At 49.0% G+C, this 24,818-nt stretch overlaps 6 protein-coding genes across 6 annotated transcripts; 5 read left to right on the plus strand and 1 right to left on the minus strand.

Annotated features, from left to right (window-relative positions):
• Positions 1–305: 305 nt before the first annotated feature.
• On the plus strand, positions 306–1,749 carry A1O9_00440 (uncharacterized protein; the record flags this gene model as incomplete). The annotated part of the gene is made up of 2 exons (XM_013409604.1): positions 306–669; positions 1,178–1,749. The coding sequence occupies 2 exons, from the start codon at positions 306–308 to the stop codon at positions 1,747–1,749; spliced, it is 936 nt and encodes a 311-aa protein (XP_013265058.1).
• A 1,374-nt stretch (positions 1,750–3,123) lies between these two features.
• Positions 3,124–4,789, plus strand: A1O9_00441 (uncharacterized protein; the record flags this gene model as incomplete). Its single annotated transcript, XM_013409605.1, has 2 exons — positions 3,124–3,288; positions 3,344–4,789. 2 exons carry the CDS (start codon positions 3,124–3,126, stop codon positions 4,787–4,789), a joined length of 1,611 nt encoding a protein of 536 aa, XP_013265059.1.
• A 954-nt stretch (positions 4,790–5,743) lies between these two features.
• A1O9_00442 (uncharacterized protein) lies at positions 5,744–8,121 on the plus strand (the record flags this gene model as incomplete). Its single annotated transcript, XM_013409606.1, has 4 exons — positions 5,744–5,882; positions 5,946–6,543; positions 6,607–6,843; positions 6,903–8,121. The coding sequence occupies 4 exons, from the start codon at positions 5,744–5,746 to the stop codon at positions 8,119–8,121; spliced, it is 2,193 nt and encodes a 730-aa protein (XP_013265060.1).
• Positions 8,122–9,162: 1,041 nt separating this feature from the next.
• Positions 9,163–11,493, minus strand: A1O9_00443 (uncharacterized protein; the record flags this gene model as incomplete). The annotated part of the gene is made up of 7 exons (XM_013409607.1): positions 9,163–9,540; positions 9,608–9,700; positions 9,795–10,115; positions 10,172–10,654; positions 10,726–10,858; positions 10,920–11,023; positions 11,086–11,493. 7 exons carry the CDS (start codon positions 11,491–11,493, stop codon positions 9,163–9,165), a joined length of 1,920 nt encoding a protein of 639 aa, XP_013265061.1.
• An 8,011-nt stretch (positions 11,494–19,504) lies between these two features.
• A1O9_00445 (uncharacterized protein) lies at positions 19,505–20,673 on the plus strand (the record flags this gene model as incomplete). The annotated part of the gene is made up of 3 exons (XM_013409608.1): positions 19,505–19,695; positions 19,774–20,111; positions 20,198–20,673. The coding sequence occupies 3 exons, from the start codon at positions 19,505–19,507 to the stop codon at positions 20,671–20,673; spliced, it is 1,005 nt and encodes a 334-aa protein (XP_013265062.1).
• Positions 20,674–21,547: 874 nt separating this feature from the next.
• Positions 21,548–24,496, plus strand: A1O9_00446 (uncharacterized protein; the record flags this gene model as incomplete). The annotated part of the gene is made up of 4 exons (XM_013409609.1): positions 21,548–21,852; positions 21,898–22,038; positions 22,091–22,568; positions 22,619–24,496. 4 exons carry the CDS (start codon positions 21,548–21,550, stop codon positions 24,494–24,496), a joined length of 2,802 nt encoding a protein of 933 aa, XP_013265063.1.
• Between the last annotated feature and the right edge of the window lie 322 nt (positions 24,497–24,818).

The raw sequence follows: 24,818 nt of genomic DNA on the forward strand, positions 1-24,818 counted from the left end.
CTACAATTGATAGCTCGATGCTTCCACGACAGCCATCGACCGAGTAAGCGACGATAAATCTTGGGTACACAGTTACACGAATTTAACTGGTTTCAGGCTCTGCACTGTTATCAGGTTTACCCCCTTTTATTCGAGACCCGCATTCCAGGGTCATACCCATTTCTCAAACACATCCTGGTCATAACGTTGGACATCCGAAGTGGGCTACCACTGCTAGAGACTGCTAGAGATTGGTAGATACTGACAGTAGTCGACATTATCGAGCTTCTCCTTATCATTTGTTCGCGAGGAGTATCACATCAACCATGCCACCAGCACCTTTGCCGCGTGATTTCACGCTTCGTCGTGCGAACTTTACGGATCTACCTGCAGTTGCAAGGACCACGTCGTTGGCGTTTTGGGACGACGTTCTCTTCGGCCGTTTGATACACCCAAACCGGGCTGCCTATCCCTTCGACTGTGACAAATACTGGTACCGTCGCTTCGTCGTAGACTGGTGGGATCCAAGTCATGTCTTCCTAATCACCACTGCTCCCGACACCGACACATCCAACGGTGATAATGCCCGGGGCAGAGAAGTGGTTACTGGGCTTGCCCACTGGAGTCGGATTGCCCCAACACGACAAATTAACTACAAGGCGGGCTGGGAACTGAGCTGGTGGGATCCAAGTAAGTGTTTCAGCATCTTTTCATTCAGTTCTTCTTGCTTGTTCTGCGATCGAGATGGAGTAGCACATGTCCAAGAATTGGCATGCTCATCGATGCTGCGTCATTCGTAATTGTCTGACACAATGGGGCTGTCCACTTCCTTCAGGATTGAGCTGTGAGTGTTTTACCACAAGAGCCAATGTGCTGGAATGTCTTGTCAGACTGCATAGAGAATCTCTCCCGTCTTCTACGTTCTGAATTCTCCCCGCCATTCCTCCGGAAGCGACATTGGGAGAAGAACGGAGTCGTCAACGACGAGTGAACTCGCCAGATCGATCCACTGGTTTTAGCTACTAGACTTGCCATTGACAAACATTCCTTCATCGTTCACGTCCATGCACGAAAATTTCAGGGATTCCCAATAGCACGCTCACAGAGACAGGGAAATCATCATAGGATATTGGAGGGACCATCATCCACCAACCATAACCATCGTTGCACCTCACACTGACATTTGTGCCTCTTCCAGGGCGGCTTATCAAACCGTTAACATCTTTCTTCGTCCGAATTTTGACGGCATTATCGCCAAACCGCGCCGCGTCACCTACCTACGAGAATATCATTGAGCAATCCTACAACTATGTCGATCACATATGGACCGGTCCACGGGCAGAGTCCTGGTATCTTGAATGTCTCGCTGTTCATCCGAAGTATCAGTCCCGCGGCCATGGTCGCGCTCTCGTGTCCTGGGGCCTAGACCAGGCACAGAAAGAGGGCATAGCATGCAGCGTCATCTCTGCCGAAGGCAAGGAGCAATTCTATCGAAATTGTGGTTTTGATTCTGGGCCCGTGGGGAGAGGGGGCGAAGGGGATGGAAATCCAACCAGGGAGGTCGAAGGGGGGATTGTCTTCTTCAAGGATAAGGTTGGGGTGAAAGTGAAAGCTCGACAACCGGGTGATTGGACCTACGGTACAGGATCATTTCCATGGGACTCATGGGCACAAGATCTGGCCAGAAAAGAAGCGTCTGCAACTGAGACGGAGGCGGACCAGTCCTGGAAATCCGAGGAAGGCTCTCCCTGGGTTTGGCAGGAAGCCTAAAACGCTTTCGATTAACATCTCAGGCAGGACTGCATAGCAGAGCGAAGCATGTGCGTGGGTTGCGATTGGAACAGAGCTCGATGTACAGTAAATCTAGTATTCCTGGTAACAATGGGTATTCCACTTGCTTCCATTGAGTAAAGCTACCATCTTTTTGGGTCTTCTCACCCCCATCCTTGTCAGGGTGAGTAGATAGAGTCTTGTGGTAAGCGAACAAGGCGGTTAGACGAATGTATGTCGACATACTCTCAAGATACTGTACTGAGGCGCAGCCGCGGCAGTGGCATACGATCCTTAAACCAGGGAACTGGCTTTCGTGGCGGCCTACATGTACACTGAAAAGGCATTGAGGGCATCCCTGCCTGCAGAAGGGAGCCACGTTTTCGGTAATCAAAACATGGCACAGTAGTCCTGGATTGTCGGCTATCCCAATCTATGACGGATTCACCCCCGGCAATTCGGTTTGATGCTGTTTCCTCCCTAGGAGCTCCTCATGCTCATGGTCTTCGGCATGTAAAAGTCGGCAATTGATCCTGAAGGCCAATCGTTTAGGTCGGTGGCCCAGATACAAGGCCGGAATAAGGTTTATGCCTGCCCCAGACTTTTGACAAGTCTTGCTGTGGAGGCAGTACCTATAAACGCCAGTGGAAGCGGACGTGGTGATAGGTGTTCTGTGGCGTGTGGGGGTCTCCCCACGAGGCCCCCACGGCCCCCAAGTTCTCTGTATACAAGTCACCCTTTCTGTTGAGATGCTCCAGAATGTCGACGACCAGCGGGACTGCTGCCGTCTGTCCCCGGTAACCGACTGCCCTGGCACCTGAATATAGCCAAGCGAGCAGACTACTCCATAACGACTCCTGGTCTCAAGTTTTGCTCGATCAAAGTCGAGGAGCAAAGTTCAATTGCCGATCATCTACACCATGCGGGGTAAAATGCCTTGCAGAACGGCACCGCTAAACCTCATAGACTCGTTAGGCTCCCTCCGGAAACCAAGCCGTCAGCAAAAGAAGGCTGGCGTGACTTCATTTCGTTCATGCGACCCCTGTTATTCGTAATAGTTAACCTTGGACAGACATGGGCTGTAGGCTTTGACTTTTCCCTGGCGAGAGGCAACAGCTTCTGGTTCGTTGTTTTTCGTATCCGCTTCAGTGAAATGATTGCATGCCCAGATCCCACTGACTGAACCAGCTGCTCCATCTTTTTCTCTCCACGTTCGTCGAGCTCACACCTTCTCCCCCATTCTCATTCATTGCCGACGTCACATTCTGGGGGATATATATTCTCTTGTTGTAGCATCTCACTCTGCAAATATTCTTCATCATCAGCATCAACCTAACCAGTAACGACAAGCAACACCAACATCACTGGTCGATCATGGCAAACTTGGATGACAAAGCTGCCCATCTGGCGCACTCGGAAGATGTCGAGTCGGGCCGCCCTTCGAAAGACAACATCCAACAACGGAGAGAATCCGTAAAGCACGGCGACAGAGCGCTTGCAATTCTCGGCGATGATCGTGTTGAGTTGACCGAAGAAGACGTGAGTCTACAATTTCACACCACTTTTTGCAGAAAGGCTAATTTTGCCACTCCAGAACAAAAGAATTCGACGCAAGACCGATAAAGTCATTCTTTCCATTCTCGTTTGGGTCTATTTCCTCCAGATCTTGGATAAGAGCGTTTTAGGCTATGGCGCTCTCTTCGGCCTGCAAGAAGATACCAATCTCACCGGAGATCAATATTCCCTGGTTGGATCCATCGCCCCAATCGCCCAACTCGCATGGCAACCTTTCTCTTCTTTCTTGATTATCAAAGTCCCTCACCGTATCTTGATGCCGTCGCTTTGCCTTGGGTGGGGAATTGCCCAAGCTTGCATGGCCGCTGCCCATAACAATGGCTCCCTCCTGGCTGCCCGCTTTTTCCTCGGCCTTTTTGAGGCAGGCTGTCTGCCACTTTTTAGTGTCATCACCAGTCAATGGTATCGACGAGCTGAACAGCCCATCCGAGTCGCCGCATGGTATGGTACGAACGGTCTCGCTACAATCGTTGCATCGGCACTTTCCTATGGCTTGGGATCAATCAAATCCGATCTTCTGAAAGAATGGCAAATTATTTTCCTTTTCGTGGGTCTCGTCACTATTGTCAGTGCACCAGTTGTTTATTGGTTCCTTGATAACGACATCCCATCCGCTCGCTTCTTGACGGAACACGAAAAGGCACAGGCCATCGAACGTCTCCGTGCCAATCAGACTGGTACAGGTAGCCGTGAGTTCAAATGGGCCCACGTTATCGAAGTTGCTCTGGAGCCTAAGACATACCTCTGGCTTGGAATGGCTCTTCTCCTCAATGTTGGTGCATCTGTCACCAATACTTTTGGCCCCTTGATTCTCAAGGGCATCGGCTTCGACAAATACAAGACCTCGCTCCTAAATATGCCTTTCGGCGCAATGCAACTGGTTGCCATCTTCATCGCCTCATACGCTGCACAAAAGGCAAAACTCAAGTTCGCGGTTTTGGCTGCTCTCATGCTTCCTGTCATCGCAGGTCTTGCCGCCCTCTACAAATTGCCTCGAGATTCTAGCCACACAGCAGCTCTCATTGTTTGCTATTATCTCCTCGCTTTCATCTTTGGTGGCAATCCGTTGATCGTCTCCTGGATTGTTGGCAACACCGGCGGCAGCACAAAAAAATCAGTTATCATGTCACTTTACAACGCCGGTTCGTCGGCAGGCAACATCATTGGACCCCTACTATTCAGCAAGAACGACGCTCCAGCGTATCTTCCCGGTTTACAAAAGGTGCTCGCAATTTTCGTCACCATGGTTGCTGTCGTCTTGATACAATTCGCTAACTTGATGTTCCTCAACAAACTTCAATCGAGGAAGCGAGTCAAGAACGGAAAAGCGGCCGTCATCAAGGATCATTCCATGGAGGACACCTATGTCGCCATGGACGAATCCGAGGGTGGACAGAGACTGGGTGACAATGCCTTCCTGGATCTCACAGACCGGAAGAACGACGAGTTTACTTATATCTACTGATTTATAAGCGCTACCATCTCATCGTGTTTACGTTTGGTCGATGTCGAAACAGCGATGTTGAAGGGTTTGCAGGCGATACTGTAATTGTCTTATAGCGATGTTCGAAAATGATAGACCCAGGGCTAACATACGCTCAAGCCAATGGATACAAATTCTAGACTTTTTTATTCAAGCATCATCCGAGACCTTAAAAAGCTGCTAGATAAAGGCCAACCAAAATGTCGCCTTCACAATCTCGACTGTAATCTTGCCCATCGTCTTCCATTCTTCCATTGACGAGTGAAGTTGGTCTGAAGAGAACAGATGCCACCTCTCCTATGAAAGAGAGGTAAACAGTTGCATGGATTCAAACAGCGCGATAACAGACTTAGCTCGGTGAAGCATTGACCAAGGGGTAGACCAATATAGCCTGCCGTCTCTGTCAAAGCTCGATCTATGGATAGGATTGGTGGTACTCTTACAAGGCTGAAATAGAGTGAGCTTAGCCGGGCGGATGAAAGTGCCCGTCTCAGTGGAAACACTTATGATTTAGTAACGTTTAGTTAAAGCCCCGCCCTATCTGAGGGATTTAAGAGGCCGGTGCTGCCCACAGTTTCACGCTTGGCCCGAGGCGCCCCGGGCATGGCTGGTGAACATGCGACAGGCTAATTAATGCATGGCGAGGGCGATCTGTGTACTGTTTCCCTGTTTTGCCTGTTTGCCTCGCCGCGTGAACGCAACCTTAAATCCAACCAGACAGGTCTGTACATTATCTGTGGCATTTCTCTCCCAAGACCACAGTGTGCACTGCATTTACTCTTTTGAGATAGCTGTGTTTGAATTAACCGCTGATGGAGCCTCTTTCATCTTGCTCACCACTTTATCTCGCTGTCTGCGACTCTTCGGCGGACGGCCTCTGCGAAATAACACTCCGGGAGACCTCAGCTTGAGTTCGAAGGCATAGCTAAGGCACCCATGGCATCGAATCAGCCCCCAGCCTATCCGGCAGCGTCTGGCCAAGCAACTGCTGAAGAGGGCACATTCCCCCAAAGTGAACAACCGACAGACGTCCACATCAACGAGGATGGCATCAGCACCCGGCTCCACGTCGGAGGTGAGTTGCGCGACTGCCCTGTAGCTTGCACAGTTGGCCTCAGTGTGTATTAACCCAAGTTAGATGACGGACGCATGGAAATTGATATCAGCAAAAGCGACGCCAGGCTTGTCGATCAGCTCGAACATATTCGCTTGAATGCTGCACCAGAAGAGCCCGAAACACCCCCACAGTACGAAGAAGGGAAACTTCTGGCTGTACCACCACTGAACATCGTCATCCAAATAGTAGGCTCGCGCGGAGATGTCCAGCCATTTGTCGCGCTGGGCCAAGTCTTGAGGCACAGCTACGGCCATCGAGTACGCCTGGCGACGCACGGGGTGTTCAAGAAGTTTGTCGAAGAAAATGGCCTCGAATTCTTCGACATTGGAGGCGATCCGGCCGAATTGATGGCATTCATGGTCAAGAATCCCGGGCTCATCCCGAGCATGAAATCCGTCAAAGAAGGTGACATCAGCAAACGACGGAAAGGCATGGCCGAGATAGTTCGGGGATGTTGGAGCTCTTGTGTAGATACTGTTGACAAGCCTGATGCCGACGAAGACTCCACCAAATCGAAGTTGTCGCCCTTCGTCGCAGACGCCATAATCGCAAACCCACCCAGTTTCGCGCACATCCACTGCGCAGAGAAACTAGGCATTCCTCTCCATCTCATGTTCACGTAAGGATTTGCACCTTTTAACCCACCCGCCAGCATCCACACTAACCGTATCTTGCTGCACAGTATGCCATGGTCACCGACGCGCGACTTTCCCCAGCCGATTGCTAACATCAAGACCAGCGACAACAGTCCAAGTGCCACAAACGAAAGCAGCTACACCATTGTCGAGTTGATGACGTGGCAAGGCCTGGGCGATATCATCAATAAGTTCCGGCGAGACACTCTGAACTTAGGAGAACTTACCCAGGCCGCGGGAGTCACACTAATCGAGAGGCTTCGCGTCCCATACACATACTGCTGGTTAGAATCCTTTACATAGAATAGATCCAACCACGATGGAATGCTTACTTTGAGTATAGGTCCCCCACTCTCATCCCGAAACCGAAGGACTGGGGTCCGCATATTGACATTGCAGGCTTCTATTTCCTCTCTCTAGCAACTAACTATCAGCCTCCCACAGATCTTGCTGACTTTCTAGCGGCTGGGGAAGCCCCCGTCTACATTGGTTTTGGTTCAATAGTTGTCGATGATCCCAATGCCATGACTAATACGATATTCGAGGCAGTTCGAAAGACCGGGCAGCGCGCATTGGTTTCCAAAGGATGGGGTGGTCTCGGTGCAGATGATCTCGACAAACCTGACAATGTGTTTATGCTCGGAAATTGTCCCCATGATTGGCTCTTTAAACACGTGTCGTGTGTGGTACACCACGGCGGAGCTGGGACTACGGCCGCAGGTATTGCACTTGGGCGACCTACCGTCATTGTTCCTTTCTTTGGCGACCAGCCATTCTGGGGAGCCATGGTTGCCCGTGCTGGAGCTGGTCCAGCGCCAATCCCTTATAAGAAGCTTACTGCAGACGGCCTTGCTACTGCGATATTCGAAGCAATTAAGCCGGAGACATTAGAGCGGGCAAAAGAACTCGGAGACCGAATTAAGGCGGAGAAAGGCACGGAGGAGGGAGCCTCTAGCTTCCACAGGCAAATCAAGGTTGACCGTTTGCGTTGTATGCTTGCGCCAAATCGGACGGCTGTGTGGAGGGTCAAAACCAAGAGTAAGGATCCACAGCAGGTCATCAGGTTGAGTGCCTTCGCTGCCACTGTTCTGGGAAACGAGGGTGTTCTTGACATGAACAAGCTCAAGATCTACCGCCCATGTAGCTGGCATTCGGAGGAACTGGTCAAAGAGACTAATGTTAGCCAGGCAAACCCCTTGACCAGCGCAGTAGGCTCCGTGGCCACTGGTGTGCTCAACTATCCAGTCATTGTGGCCAAGGCATGGGGCGGTGTTGTGTATGAGCCTTACAAAGGCGCCAGAAAATCCGGCTGGCGCGGCTTTGGTAAAGGGCTAAAAACGGGCCTCGGCGGGTTTCTCTTCCCCCGACAAGGTATAGGTTTGAGGTCGTATACTTTCCGCTCCATCTACGAGCATTACAGGAGCAGGATGGACTCGGAGACCCTGAGTTATATCCTTGCAGCACGCTACACGGAAGGATTGGAACAGATAAAAGCTTCGACGGAAGCAGAGCGAGCAGTGGTGATCGGTCGCTGGAAGAAGCTCGCACCTGACTTAAAATGAGCCGGATGGCACTCATTATCAAAGATGTGCAAGCATGACTAGGCTGGACGCTAAAATGAGTGGACGACTCATCAATCTCCAGGAATGCGCAGGCTCATTCTAGTTGGCTAGGGCTGCATCGAAAGGAACTGCATCAAAGCCCGGTTTAGCAGTCATGTCGTTGGGCAGCCCGCCTCTCATAGTGGTGTTTAGAGTTCCAAACAATACTCAAATCTCCCTCTCCATGGGAATGTTTCAACACTATTCCAACAGACAGAAGCCGCCTGTCCAGATACCGTCCACACTTGAATGTACTCACATCGCGCAGAGATGGTGATGGCCCCCAGCCTGCCGAGGTTCGTGGCAGCTGTGAGTGGTGACATTGGTTGGCCTCGTTCGAGGCGTTCATTCTTTCTAGGGCACGATGTGCCGATCTATCTTCGCAGCAATTGCGGGTGCTTGTTGCTCTGGGGCCCTCGGTAACATGACCTGCTCGCGACCTCCGAATGCTAAACAGGATTTTGGTGTGAGGTCGGCAGCATCTGGTCTCATGTCATGCTAGACAATAAGGTCTTAACTCCCCTGCAGCGGCGTTGGCAAACTAAGTACGGAGTCCACCATGAGTTGCAGGATGTCGGCTTCCTGGGGCCCCTTATTGGCTTCATTGGCCAGACTGGCAGCAGGGTTCGGGCCTTGCGTCTAACATACCTACAATAGGTAATCCTCAAGGTGTGGGAATCTAGGATCGTGTCCATTCTTTTCTATGTGTAGATAAGATTAGATCAGGGCGTCATCTTGTTCTCTAAGTCCCATCGACATTTCTCCATAGTCACATATCTCATGCGCGTCCAACCGATCGTGTTTTTGGACTTGACATACTATCAGTGTCAATTGAATGGTGTGATAAGGATTGCCCTGCCATGTGCCAGTCTGAGTGATAGTCTCAACCGTCATTCCATTGTGTTGCATTTGATCCTAGCATTACGATCGGTAAATCAGGTCGGAAACGCCGGAGGACTAATTTGTGCAGGGATTCCTCATATGAGGTTTGTGGCTTAACAATTACCCCGAATGCTGATCGACAATGGACGGTGGCGCAAAAACTGATGGTACACTATGCCTTGATATAGCATTCCTCATCGTGGTGTCTAGTGCCCGTGCCTCGACATCTGAATTCGAACTAGTCAACGCGTCATCGGAGGGACTGGTTTGCCGAAAGATGGACGTCCTTTGCCGTTTCAGAAATGAGAAGCCTTTAAGCTGTCCGTGGTGGCCTTGCCTCAATTTGAAGATATGTGGTGGTGCGATTGCAAAAACCAGTCCCACGACTCCCAAAACTATAGTGGAGAGAAAAAATGTCCTGGTGTTCTGGGGGAATGGCAGGACAGATTCATCCATCGAGAACAGGCCTGCGGTCAACATAATGGGAGACATGAACAACTGCAAAACGAAAGGAGAAACAGTGCTTAGTCAAAGAACAGAATAGTGGAGCAATGCAAATGCTTACTATCATAATCACCGACAGCGTCTTGCTGTCTTGGGCCAGTTGCTTCTGGATATTGCCAACATCAATTGTTGCATGAGTTAGGTGAAGTTCGAGCTAGAGGCTCAGAGCAAGATGTTAGTCAACAGCAGCAAGTTTCTCTGACCTTGTATATTATCATGCGCCAAGGAGAGCGCTAGGTAGAGCTTACATCTCTTGTAAAATCCTCACAACGCACTGCCTGCCCCTCCAGCGTCTTCTTCAGAGCCTCTAATTCCTCGAAAATTTCTTGTATTGCAGATATTGAGCGATACGCAGACTCAGATCTGCGAAGGTCATGAAAAGTAACGGCATTCTTCGAACTGAACCTTTTGCAGGAATCGATGGTTTTTGATAAACCGTCTAGAAGCTTTTTCGAGAGCTGTCTAGCTTTTCTCGTGAAATTTAGCGATTTGCGCACGTTTTCACTATGTTGATCAGCGTCTTTTGAGGAGCTGTATTTCCTGACCTGCGACACTTGATCGTGCTGAGCCTAATCGGTTGGTTAGGATTGTACGACATATTAGATGGAGTTGGGACAAGACACACCCGTTCATAGTGTCGAACGCTCTGCCACACTTTCTCTACCACTTTTTGCCACTCCGTTTTGACTTGCTCTAGACGGATCCTGAAGAGCAATAGGAAATAAATTCTTGGATCCCAAATTGGTTTGTCTGCGTCTTCTTCACCTCTCGTAAGAGGATCTGTAGACAAACCCTCGTAGCCTTCAGTTTCATCTTTATAAATCGATATGCTGTCCCTACCTTCTCCTTGGTCGAAATAAGCATCGACGAAACAATAAGCATCCCAGATCCATTCGTTTCGACCCGCAACTACGCAGGAAACTTGAGCTTCATAGAGAATGTCACAGGTGCTCCGACGCTCATTCCAATCTAGGAAAGAAACATCTTGATAATGGCGAAGAGGATTATTGTTCATATCCCTACGAGGGTCTTCGATCGCATGACTTGACTCCCTCAACGCGTAGTATGGCAGGTGAAAAGCCAGTTGATAGCTAAGAAATCCTTTTGGCTAGATAGTTATTCGTCAGCTTGCAGCATTCAGTGAGAACGAGCTTGAGATGCTCGTTCTGATATTCTTACTGATAATGTTGCTGCAATCAAGGTCTCGTATGCCAGATGTCTGAAAAGAGCAGCCCGCAAAGTAGGAGCTTGGTTTTCTGATACTGTCCCAATGAGCGCATAAATAGACCAGCGATCCAGGTCGACCAGATAGCTAAAGACATGTCAGCAAGAAAGAACCCGTTGACGAAAGCAATTTTCTTGTTTTGACATACATCAGTCGTCGTTCTGCATCTGGTTGTACAAGCTGGCTTTCATTCTCATTGTCAGGAGTTGAAATAGCGGAGGCCCCGCAAGGTGTTACTTGCTCCGGAAAGCGCTGCATTGACAATAAGTAAATCTCTCCGCTTTCTTTCACCACAAAAGAGAAGGGTCTCTTACAGGAGCTCGCAATTTGTCGTAAAGACCTCTTGCCGTCCACGGCCCACGAGTGTCTCTGCATCTGATCGTACCTCCGTTGATGCTTCGTTCGTCTAGCAAGGCTACGAGATGAGGCGCCTTAGAGTCCTGAAGGATGTCCAATGATGCTCCAGAGCAAAATCGACTGACTTTGTCAGCTTGCGGCACGCATATATTGTTAGTGTCCGGGCCTTGCATGAAAGTTCGAGCAAGAGACACTCGTCCTTCCTCTCCATCCTCGCGTTTTAGCGTATTAATATATGGCTCATTTTCGTTTTTCCGGATGAATTTTTGGCGTTCCTTAAACCTGGAATCCCACTTGACAGATGTCAAATTCTCAAAGCTGCCGCATAGTATCCGAACCCCTGTGTCTGACACGCCATCCTCCATTGAACGATTCCTCAATGCTTGTCACAGCTAGGGTGTCGGACAGAAGCTATAAGGCCCCTGGAGCCAACATGGAGATCGTGATGTGAGTAGACAATAGCGTTTGGCATAGTGATAATGTTAGAAGAACTAATCTGAGCGTACAATGGTACATCCTAGATAGTATTCCAATAGGGCACTTCTTGTATTTCATTTGAGCGCCTGAGAGAGCTGACACGATATGGAAGGGCGTGCTTTCAGGATAGGGCCTACAGGGACACATCTCTTCTTCCCTGTGTAACATCTTGGCCGGAGTTGAGATAGCAGCGACCAAAGGTAGCTCCATCCTCATCTCTGCCTCCCTGGTATCACAGATCTTGCAACCGTATGGAATGCCTAGATTTGGGCCTCGATCTGAAGAGAAAGCGACAACTGCCTAGGGACTCACGAATTTCTTGGTTGATACTGTCAGTTGACCACTTTGCCAGATGTTTGAACGTTGCATTGTCTGATTTGCAATTATTAGGCTGACGATGCTCTCATTCGTCATTGGTTAATATTTGTAGTTGGGTGCTTTGGCAGTAACTTGCCGTGGTCGCCCTAGGAGGGGAGGCCAAATGATAGTGTAGCGCGACCGTTCAGTTACCAGATATTCCTTCTGTTATTATGACGGTTGTCGCGCCTCACAGCATGCACCACTCAGGTTCGTATGCGAGTCGTTGGTGCCCAACGGAGGCGCAAGGCAAACGCTTCCCAAGGTCATCGCCTTTTCCCGAAATTTTGAACGATTCGCGGGTGAGGGCCCACGTTCATGGATGCTTGGGCACGCTTGTACAAGAAAGATGGCATTTGATAGAAGTGGTTGTGACTAAAGAAGGCGACGAATGCGGTCATCAAATCTTGAGGAGCGAAAGCAACCTGCGGTTTCCGTGGCCTTGCATCTGGGAAGTGGACGGCATCTATAAATCAAAAGAAGCACGATACACTAAATTCGGTTTGCGCTATTGTTCATATAGTTCACAAGTAAAAACTCGGAGAATATTGACGGCATGGGTGTCCTACATCTTCCGATAAGCAGATGTAGGTTGCGGCCAGTGCACTGCCGTTCACGCCCACGAAGCTCACTGCCGAAGTGGAGTTGCTCCTGTGCGCTCCTGTGCGGTCCCTAGTTGACCAAGAGATAAGTAGTTTGAATTCAGGCTTATGGGCTGTCGATTTAAAGCTGCGCTCAAAGATCTGGAGCCGTCGAGGATCTGTTGACTTAGCGCTGGCATGTGTTCTACCATATGACCTGATGCCTGCATGCTTGACGATCGTGTGTTCGAGTCTGGCGTAGCTCAACAATTGTAACACACAAGGTAGGTAGTGCTAGACATGCTGCTACGCCCCATGAGGGCCATACATCACACCAATGGCAGCCTAGCCGTTTTTGTGCGCATGACCACACTGCGTGTAAGGTTGTTTCAGGTGAGCTCCCGTCTCAAGGTCAGTGCATCGACTTGCGCATCGAGATATTAGTGGCCAAAGGCCGAAGGCGATTGCCCTACCATGGTAAATTATGCATCTCTGAACTAGAGCTCGGCAAAGTTTTACCTCAAGCACGAGCTACACGTGTCCCGAGATGATAGGAATCATCGTATAGAAAAGGTAGTCGAAGTATGGTCTGAGCGCACAATTTCGAAGCATTTGCCTTGAAACGTCAACAGTCCTTGCATTGCTGTGACACCTGAGGCCACGCGATTTGGTTTTCACACTCCGAAAAATGTGTTCTGCTGGAAAATGGATCTATTCTTACAGATTAGGCACGATTAGGCACGATTAGGCATTCCAAGTTGAGTCTAGCATTTGAGTCCGCGACATTATTCAACAGATAAAATCCCAAGAAAATGCCTGTAATATGCATACCCTTCTGGCAAAAGATAATCCTCAAGGTAGCGGAGCTGACACCTTGGGATATTATCAGATGCTGTGCCGTCACCGCTTGACCGCTCAGTTCCAGCCAGATATCCAGCCAGATAATGTCTTGACCGAAAGCGCCGGATCCTTCGTTGGCGTTGCTATGAGCGCAATACTCCCGGGCTTCCCATCTTGTTCCCCGATATGCTTTCCATGCGCTTATTATAACGTTATCTGCTGAATCGGGGCTAATATCGATACGGTAAGGTGCGAAGACGAAATCTCAGCTGCGAACATTAAGTAGGTGCGGGCCAGCGCTAGTGATATTCGGAAACTCGAAGTGGTTACCTTGGGGAAGGAGAGCTTTGCGGGGAGGCTTGATGACTCAGGTGAGAATTGCATGGATAGAGGCGGGAAGGATTTACGGACTCGGTATCACATTCGAAGGGAGGATTTGCAGTGTGGGAACTAGAATCTGAGTCAAGAAACCGTGATAATTACTGCTTCAGACTCCAAGATGTCAGTATTGTGCAGTGAAATGCCGAGCTTCTTGGCTACATTTTCTTCTCACCCTGAAAATGAACAAACCCTTGCAGACAATCACGTCCAAACTTATTAGCAGTTTTCGTGTTGGAAAACAGTGAAACCGTGCTAGATCAGGATCTAGCCAAGAGGTCTCCTTTGCCAAAATGTTGAAATGGTGTCCCAAAATTCATCATTAAGAGGCGCGCAAAGAGTGTTATTCGAAAATCCTTCTTGACCAAGAATCCTGACCACCAGAAGTACTTTGTTCACTAGTCGTTACACAATTCCTTCCAACATTCAACATTCCTTGGCAGTGGTGATCTGGGCACGAATACCGGAATCAACTTGGATTTCCCCAGTGCGAAGGAATTATCATATCAGTAGCTCTCCTACACCACCCGTAGCTATTCTGTTGAACACGAGGTGTGTCAGTTGAGAATACGCCTAGCTGCACTACCACCAAGTATGCCTGTCTTGTTCAGTGTCCAATCAGTGCCATTGATAGCTCCAAATTCGGCACTAATCAAACCAATATGATGCGAAGCTTTCAACAGCCACAGTATGAGTTCTTTAGATGCTTTCTAATTCGTCCCATGTATAGCCTATGTGTGAGGATAATTGGACGGTGGCGTGGCAAGCCTACCCAGCAGGACGACCAACTGACGATTCCAGCTCATCTGCAAACCCATCGGACTGGTGATTTGGCTCGGGGACTGGGCTCTGATGTGATTAAAAAGCCCTCACCTCTCTAACGAGTCCGAGTACCCTGTCCAAAGCGATTCAGACCCATGTGAGTAGTCCGAGCCGCGTCAAATGATCAGCACGTTTGTAACACACATGTCATTTGTGATTTTATTGTAGCCCGGACCTGCTTGATATTCTCTTCGGGACCAGTACGACGTCCGTGAGCGTGACATGAATATCAAATGAAATTAAGAGGTTGCTAGGAAGCGGTCCTTATCCAGGTATGGCTGTGTCTCTTTCAGCCTGTCAAAACTGACGAGCGGTGGCAAAAATGCTAGCACCCGACAGAGGAGTGAAGTGGGCGTAATTTGGTCCAAGGGGAGGGAATACGATGTTAGGCGGCCCCACCATGCTTCGGTCTAGACTTCATGTAAGTGAGTCTCAGCCTCACCATACACGGCGGATTGTGCCTTGCTGGTATAATACTTATCCCAAGTCCGATTACCGCAGGCAATCCAGGGTGGTGTGGGTCCTGCAAATTTGCTCGGACGTCTGCCATAACACAGGTCCCACGCAAATTCCAGGGATGGTAACCATTTCTTGTAGCACGGCGACGGAATGCCTTAGAATAGGTATGCGCAAATATCGTCATCACCATTGGGAGCACAACACGTGGGCCTAATTGATGGGCACTATGCAAAATCCGTCCTAGTAGCGGACCGCATGTCGCTGGCGCGCCGAAAAGACGGTCAGCATAATCCTGCCGTTATACTCGGCAAAAATTCCCTGAAGACCTTGTCATTTTCTCGATGAGCTGGAAGCAATATTATGGTGAGTTATATTTCCTGGTTTCAAAATCAGATTGGCTCCGGATGGGTTTCGCGAGAATTTGAAGCATCCAGTGCGCTAAACTTTCCTCAAATCTGCATTTCAGCGCCTCCCTGGGGCTCTGACGTCGTATTGCTTTTGTCGTATGCTTGTTCAGCGAGGTCTTGAGAAGGACGACCAATTTGGGTCCTGCATATGCCACAACTGCGTATTGCAGATGCTAGAGGAATGCTGGGACAAGCTTGCTGTTTGAACATAAAAGCTGACTTGCTATATGTTTCTCGTAGCCACCGAAGTCAAAGAAGAAAATCATCGTCTTCATTTGGACATGCGTACGGCCAATCTAGTTCCTCAAGAACAATTCCTCAGGATGATAATTCGGTGGCAGTGTTGTTGCGGGCAAAATCAAATATCAATCCGAACGGAGACATGTCCAAGTTGCGCCAACGCACGTTGCGGCAATTGCCACACGCAAAGGGTTATTCGATAAGAAGGCCATGGTTTCGCAGTAACACTAGGCTGACATGTTGGCCTTATTCGGGTGTGTCGCGTACAAGGCCGAGGCTGAAATGGAATCTGGAGTCTACTGAAACCAAGGCCCACATACCGACCACGATAACTTCTGGTCAATACGTTAGAGGTGGAGCCGCTTCGTTGATGGAGAGACCGATGTACGTACTGGCAAATGACGAACGATTGAGCAGGACGAGCCGTTGTGGAGGCCGGGAGAGTCGGGGAAGAAGAAGTCCAAGGCCTATGCTGACGTTGCGTCTCCACGCGAAATAGGTGGAGGGTAGTCCAGAGCGAACCCAAGCCGACCTCCCAAGATAACCTCTATTCAACAGCTGGTCGGAAACTCAACGCCAAAGGAACACCGTACGAAACCACATTGACCGTATCGACACGTGCGGGCCCATCTAGGAGGAAAACTTGGGAGCAGTGGGGCGTTAATTGCGTTCACAAAGTAGTGGCGAAAGCTTGAGAATGCCAGCAAGTAATGTAATACTTACTTCAACGAACACTTTCGTAGCCTAGGCATCCCAGAATGACAACTATGCGCAGTCGCAACATAAACTGAGCTTTGACAAGTGATAAGGTTCTCAATGCACGAAGGAACAGCAGAGCGACGATCTTAAAGGCAGGCGATGAGTTGTCGTTGAAATATACATCGTGTGACCGGTTGCCTGGCCAGGTATGCTAGCCTCGTCTGGGCTAAGTCTGTGGAAACTGGAGTCACCAGAGTACCAATGAGTATTCGGATCTTTGAGATTGGACATGTTCATCTCATGTACCCATGCATCCTGGGCAGGGGGTGCCTAGTTTGTGCTGGTCACGAGTTGAGCAACAGCTAGATAAATTCGCACTAGGCTACAGCCTTGGCAAATACTATGAACATTGCGGTACGAAAAAGGAACCCATCTCGAACGCATTCCATCATTTGGATAGTGACTTCTAGATAGGAATGCCTGCTTCATCCACCCCTGGCGGCTCGGCTGCCGCCTAGCTAGCGTTGTCTCTAACCAGGATGGTAACACCCAAGGTAGCGTACCCACCACTGGTCCACAGACTCATGGCGATCATTCGTGCGCGAATACACATCAGGAATATCGGATTTCCCACCACGAGAAAATGTGGGAAGGCCTCGAGGCATGATGTTCCGTATGATTGGTACCGCACGATGCTTGGCAACCATGCTGTTTGGGGTGTAGTCGCACCTAAATCGCACACAAAGGTTCTGTAGAAGCATCGCCGTCCAGTGAAACTTTCACCTCTCTGCCACCACCGCATCTTGACCTCGTCTTCGCCCATAAGGCTGAAACTGCATAGTCTCATGAGAAATCTTTGGTATTTATATTCGTTTTTGAACGATGGCCTGGCGCGGCAGTCCACGACTAGCCCGGGCGATACAAGAGGTGCTCGAACAGATCGTAAGTGCCTGTCCTCAGCACTTAGTGGAGGTAGGCGACGGTGATATTATACAGCAATGCTAGATGAGGCACGTAGGCAAGGATATATGCCAGAGTCGCGGGACCGACAACGAGGTCACGAGGCGCGCCAGCTCCAGTAGAATCATCAACACCATGATTTTGGTGATGGGGCTCTACAAGTCAGCCTTGCGCAAATCGCGTCGACGAAGTCAATTGCGAGCGATGGGGGACCTGTGAAATACACGAAATAAGGTGGATAGCGTACCCACAGCTCGTGCAAATCACCATGCGCGTGACTTAGCCGAGCACCATGAAGAACATCATCCCGGGAAGCGTTCACATGGTATTGGGAGGCCCGGAGAGTCACCGGTCGGTCTCCGCACTGCGTTTTCAGGATTCACCGAGTCTCTAGGCATCTTTTGGGCCCTTGAAGCAATCACCTTTGGTAGACAGTTTGCGCAACAGCGTAAGGACTAGGAATTTGCGAGGTTTGAGGCTGACTGTCTGAGACTCATGCAGGGCTGGGAATGCGGCCTTCGCTCACCCTCTGGGGTCAAACCGTAAATGGTAATTATGTTTTTCGTTCTCAAGTAATCTAGATAGCCAGACTGGGCCGCCTCCTCCTCGGCTCGGGGAAACCTCGTTCAAAGAGAATGTATTTAATCAACACCTACCGATTTCTATGCATTGCCTATATAAATATGCACGAAACCTCCGAAAACAGACTTCCTACAAACAATTTGCAGTGCACACAACCACTACAGACCTGTCGCTGCCATATCTCAGGCACTTCAGAACGCATGCAGACACGAAACTCGGCACGCTAAAAGAAAAGTGGCACGGCACAAAGCGACATCTAAGTTCTGCCCGATGTCACCCAAAAGTTTAGCTGCGCAACACCGTGATCTACTTTGACATAATTCGAATAATCTCATATAAGCCTTATTATTTACTGCTCACAGGAAAGAGCATTGTAATGCCTTCCAAAGCAGTCGTTGAAGGGGAGGAAGGTCTCGGCGACCATTTAGCGATGCAACAAAATAGGCTTAGCGGCTAGCTGTTACTTGGCAAAGAGCCCACGCAGTACTCATAAAAATCGATTGTAATTATAAATTAAATTGACCCAATTTTAACCAACAATTGCAAAGCGGCTATAGCTCAGGTAAGACACAGCCATACGGCTAAACAAATCACGTAACTAACGTTTGCCAAGTTGGGAGAGCGTCAGACTGAAGTTTAACTTCGGTTCAGTATCATCTGAAGGTCCTGTGTTCAATCCACAGTGGCCGCACTTTTTGGTTTCCTTTCTTTTTGTATTCTATAAATAAAATAAATAATACACCCTTTGCGTTCAGATTTATTCTCAGCCGGAATCCTATCAAATTCACTTTTTGTATACTGAAACTCAGCAGCAGCCCTAATAGTAATATTAAAGAAGAGAATATATACTTAGTCATCAATCAGCGCATAGAATAATATCTTACCATCGGGTTGTGATGATGACGCGTCTTCCAGTGCATCAATCTCATGCGCACTTCAAATCGAATAAATCAATGCTGCCCCTCTCCGATGGATGAAGTGGCGTGTTCACTACCGAACGTCAACGGTGCTGTGGGTATTTGATCTCATGCAGACCTCTTCACCTTTCGTAGCTTCAGCTGAGTGCCTGCTGAGTGCCTTGAGCCCGAAAACAGTTGTGATACCGTAAGTATTGTGTATGAAGATCTTTGCAACTTCCGCACCTCGAAGATAAAGCAGAGAAGACAGAGAACTCTCCAGATTGTTGGCAATTTCAGTGCTTTTCATAACTTTGCTGTCGAGACCGACGAAGCATCACCTCGAAAGCGCAAGAGATACAAGTCTTCGACAGCGGTCGCAAAACAAATCCATCCCTCCAACTGTTCCAACCCCGAGCAGCGATGGAACTCAATGCTTGAAGATTTCCGGGGCCCTGGAAGTACCTTCGGAAGAGATAAATCTCCAAGGCTCAGATGCCGCACTACAATTCGCCATAGAAGTGCTATCGGAGCTGGACGAGAAAGAGCTGGATTCATTTATTCATTTTCTCAGAAAGGAAGACGGGGACCATGATACAACGAACCCGCGACAACTCCTGACCGATGAGACCGACCACTTCCGTACACAGGAGACAACCTTTGCCAAGGAAGACGCGCATGGAATTGCACAACCTGCGGGCGATCCGAATCATATGTGACCTTAGACTAATACTACACTGTCAGTCCAGAGAGGCTGGAGTTACCAAGTTCTGGGACGCGGGCAGCCAGACCATTCAGCTGCTTTCCAGAAAGTGCCTGGGCCCGGATGTCGTCTTTGCATACGATTGGCATTGGAGAGGGAAGGGGAGGTAAATCGACTTGCCCTGCCTCACGTTGGAAGAAGGAAAAGCTCCAGTTGCATAGTCAAATGTCTTACTGTGTTCTAGAGATCTTGCCACTCCCTTTCCTGATTGTGGGCGGCCGTTGCGCAAAGAAGCATTATCAAGAAGGCAGAAAGCATTTGGTCCAAGGTCTCAACGTCAAGTTCAAAGGCGACGTTTCGAAAAGGAGTTCGAAGACCATATTGTGCGGCGCATGACGGCCTTTGTCGACCACCCGGTGGCAGCAATGTTCAATCCGGATGCTGCTCTGAACTTCGTGATGTGCCTACTAGCAATCCCGCTCGACGAGATATCTTTCACCGAGACAGGAGCAAAATCTCGAAAGGGAATGCCAGGTAGTGCTCCACTTAAAGAAGTCCACGAATACGTGACAATGGAAGCAGGTTTCAAAAGAGAACCCACAGTCCTTGAATATGATTCTGCCTTCGTGGAACGCTGCAAGAGGATCTTTTCAAGTTTCTTGACGCAGGCCAGTCGGTGGCCAGCGCTCTTCGTACCAAAATCAATGACAGCATTTCCAAGAGTTTGCAGCAGTCGGGGAAATTCGCTGCAGCTTATCGCCGCCGAAATGCTGACCGATATGGGTTCGAATTCAAAGAACTCTGGGATGCAAAGGAGGTCATGCTTACGGCAAGAGGGTATATCTCACTGCACTTATCGGAAGAGAGGGGTGCCCTGGAAAATTTGGTTCCCTTTAAGGCGAGGAAAAAAGGTCTAGCTGCACAAGCAAAGAACGAAAAGACAGTCATATTCTTCACCAAGACCGGAGTGGAATTGAAGCCCGGTGGAGATTTGACTGTCACCCTCTCCATTGACGAGCTCCGGAAACAGCAAGGATTTCGACAAGAAGGGGTTGACCAGCATCACAAGGAACTTGCTCGGAAAGGAGAACTGAAGAGGAATGGAAACGGCGAGTTTGAATTGATATGCATGATGAACAGGTGAAACTTGCTGTGATGGGGATATGAAGACTTACAGGGTTCGGTCCGGTGTTCGGTTTATTATCGACTTGGTGTGGGTCTCGGGAGGGCCGCAGTAGCTGAGCAGGTTGGAGGGTTTTAACGATCCCCTTTCCTGTTCATCTATTATCGAATCTGCTGATTTGTCTCCGAGGCTTTCGACAGATCATCAAAGATAGTGGGTGCATGGCCAGGAGTAGCAAATACATCGTTAGAGATAGCTGACGTATTGTCATAAGCTTCAATCTCGTTGCTTGAGGCATTCAGACGATTACCTTTGGGGAGATACTGTCCGGGTCTATCTTTCGGCGGTTCTATGCTGTGTCCGAGCATTGAGAGCTACGTATGGGAATATCACCCTTACCAATGATGCCCTACAATGGTGGGTGTATTTGCCGTCGTAAATAGCACACCTCAGCCCTAGCATTGAAAAGCAAAAAACATCCCAATGCTTACCTTTGTTGCTTAATTATGTTTATGTTCATCCCTAACTCCGATTTTGACCGTGGCCGCCATAATTCTAGTCGCCCAGAACTAATATTTTCAGACCTAGGCCGTGAGACAGCGATTTCAAGCCGTTCACTGTTGCTTCTTACGCCCTGCTTGGCATGATCTAAAGGTGAATCATAGCAGAGGGGGAGTGTCGTTTCTGAGTAGTTTTGGGTAAGGAGGGCACTCCCCATGCCCTGCCGTAGCTCCGCGCTCTCTTAAGTTAGGTCAAATGTTGACGCCCGAGAGGGCCTGCAGCTTCCCACCTAGGGGCTTGGCGATGGTGCTGCTGAGCCTCAGTCCTCAATTCTATGGGAACGATCTTCATCTGCCACGGGATATTTCCTGTTTTTTTCGCAACGGGTAGCACCATGGCTCCGAGCCGCGCGTTATGCGAGAAGTTTGGAATTGTTTTTGAGCGGCGGCACCTTCATCCTCCATCTCACCGAGCCATTTTCGATGACATCGAAATCTTGGGAAAGACCGATTACAACAAATATTCTACGAGCGTGACCATCGAGTCAAAGGACAAGCCTTGGAGGCATTCTACCAAGAAGCGGGCGGAAATCATTACCGAAAAGGCAATACGATGCCTAGACGCAAATAAAAACGAGATGGGTTGGCGGCTAGCCTTGGAGCCTGAGATTCTGTCCAGGTTCGAGGTTGAAGTGACATGGTATAGCTAATCTGGGAAGGAGGACGAATGCTGACAGTTATATAGTATACGTTGTCGCGCACGCTTATGGAGATCCGAACTCGAGGCAGCTCTGACGGTCTCTGACACGGCTCGTCCTTCCTTAGCAGAACGCCGGGAAAGACGAGGTGTCTGTTCCTGCCCAGTTCAGGCCAAGGGGGACGAAAGGTAAGCCGGGCAGAAACCGGTATGTGGAATCTTCCTTACTTATCTTCCTTAGATTCGACTCTGGTCTCAACAGTATCTTCGACGATCGTGCAGATGAGCTCATAAATCATGATCCTGAAATAGCAAGTCAGCTTCCCGGCCGTCAAAAACCAGATCGAGTCTACGGCTTTCGAGCCACTGCTAGATTTAAACGATTGCTTTATTGTACTCTAAGCAGCAGCGGAACTCTGATCGGCGAAAGCGTGAAACATAGTCCATTTCCGAATAAGAACAATAACGAGCCGCTGCTATTCCCCTTCCTAGTGCTCGAGGCGAAGTCGGAGCGCGGTAACGGCAGCTTTACGCAAATTGAAACACAGACCGCTTTCACAATCCGGACCTTGCTTGATCTCCAGTACGGCCTTAAAAAAGCCTCTGGTCCAGGAAGCCAGTGGAAGGCAGAGCCGTTAGTGTGGTTCATTGGATATAAAGGAGAATATTGGCGCATTTCGGCAGCATATGTTGACGATCAGGTGGTACCACACCGCTTCGTGAGTCGAGTCTGACTATTTTAGTCTTGTTCTCTGCTGACAAGTCACAGCGAATTATCGACGGTCTTTGGGATGGTCGACTTACCAAAGAGGAAGACTCCTTACGGCTACTCTTGATTATGGACTATATTTTTGACTGGGCACGCGATGTACACCGGAGAGACATTATAGAAGGACTAATTTCCCTTGCGGAAACAGTAGCACCGAGTCTTGCAAATGAAACGGATGTTTTCAGTACTGCTGATCCATCGGACTTCACTCTCCTCAACCTTGAACCTCTGGAACCTGAAATGGCCGAGGCTTCCTTAGCCACTTCGATTGAGATGAATAAGGCTCTGAGCTTCTTTGATGGGCATGGGTATGCAATACGTGATGGCAGACACATGCACCATACTTTCTATGGTCTGGAAGTTACAGTTGACAATGTCCGGGAGATTTTGCAATTGGCAAAATCGCCCGCTAAAAAAAAGGAGGTGATGAAAGCATTGCGAATCGCCTCGAACCACCATGACTCGATCCGTGTTTCAAGATCATGCATTGATACTATCGAAAGTATCTGGACTGGGTGTGACAGGGCGTACACGTCGTCTGAAAACCCGCTTGAAATGTTACAGTTGCGAATGATGTTTACGTCCTTCCTCGGCGATCGGGGCCATGGATTAGGACGTGAAGATCCAACTGTTTGGGATCATTATCACGAATTAACTATTGTCGCCGTCGCGGACAGCGCGGTCGATATCTTTGGGGAGACGCCCAAGAGGGGCCCTCAGGTAGATGAGGAGGGCTTAATCCGATTAGTGCAAGAGATTAAAAACGCTCAGGTGGTTGAAAAACTCGAAGCCGCGGCCACCTGCTGGAGCCAGTCTATTTCACACAAAGCCTTACCTAGAGAATTTTCTGTTGCCAGTGTTGATGGGAATATTACACCTTGTGTTGGTGCAATTGGCAACGAAGCCATCCTGAAACCTAGTCAAGCACAAGGCCTCAGACTCCCGTTGAAAACTTACCAGAGTTTGAGGACAGGTCATCTACAACACGAAGCAAGCTTTATGCGCGTTTCTAGATCATCTGACGGGCCAGAGATATCAAAGACCTCGACTCACAAATTATCGAATTCCACATTAGAGACATCCGGGAATTGGGGATTCCTCCTGGTTGTGAAGGTCAGATCCGTTGCTGGAAGTGACGTGTTCAAGAAACGGTGCTTTTATTTACTTGATTCATCATCGCCAATGCTTAGCCAGAATGAAAGTCACGAGAAGGATCTGCATATACTGGACCAAGGAAGAGCATTGGAGATAGAGGCAAGAAATGATCCCATACCGACAAAAATCTATGCAAATCTTGCAAATCTTAAGAGAAAGGTTGTGGCACCAACCCTGGATTCAAATTTTGCGCACTTTTATACCAACGCGATTCTTCTCTCTTCGGGTTTAAAGAGGTTGACCTGCCAAAACCAGGATAATGACGGGCAGGAGGAACTAGCCCAAGCACGATATGATCAAATGCATAGCGATCCAAAATGGCCGTACTCTTTTCAAGAAACAATCCACTCAGTCTACCAAATTGGCAGAACATACGGAATCGAAACCATCTTAGATGGAATGAAGGAAGTGATGGTCGACGAGGAGACACTAGATGAAAGTGCGTATTCCGTGGAGAAACCATGTGCGGGAGGATCTTTTGAGAAGCCAATCGACGTTGATGCATTGACTTCGGGAGGATCTTTCGAGGAGCCAATTGACGTTGATGCATTGACAATTGAAAATGGGGAACAATCGACTCCATCCCAAACGTATAGCCTCCCCCGAACAATGCAAAGTCTCGGACGACGACGCAGCAGTTCTGATGGAATGGTGGTACTAGATTTGAAAACGAAGAGTGGCAACAGTCCTTGGGCTGGGTCAAACAAACGACGAAGGAAGTGATGAATCGGAATCGTTAACGTTACCCAGGGACTTGGTTTAGATACTTGCTCTTTCAAACTCAACTAAACGTGCCCAGCTGGGCAAGACTTTCCTCAAGTTCCCAGCAAACTTGATAGTTTTACGAAGTGTTTTCTGATATGGGAACCAAACAAGCTATCCGCTATAAGGCCCTATTCTTTCGCTTGTTGCAAATGGGACCGATATCTGCGAGTTCGGCTCGGCAACAGTGTTTGCATCTAGGAACGTCGCTGAATAGTCAATACCCTACAAAAGTGGAGTTGGATGCCGCCGTAATGACGTGCCCATCTCCCAAGCACCCAAA

Source organism: Exophiala aquamarina (genome assembly GCF_000709125.1).
Source record: "Exophiala aquamarina CBS 119918 chromosome Unknown aczIA-supercont1.1, whole genome shotgun sequence".
Taxonomy (NCBI): domain Eukaryota; kingdom Fungi; phylum Ascomycota; class Eurotiomycetes; order Chaetothyriales; family Herpotrichiellaceae; genus Exophiala; species Exophiala aquamarina.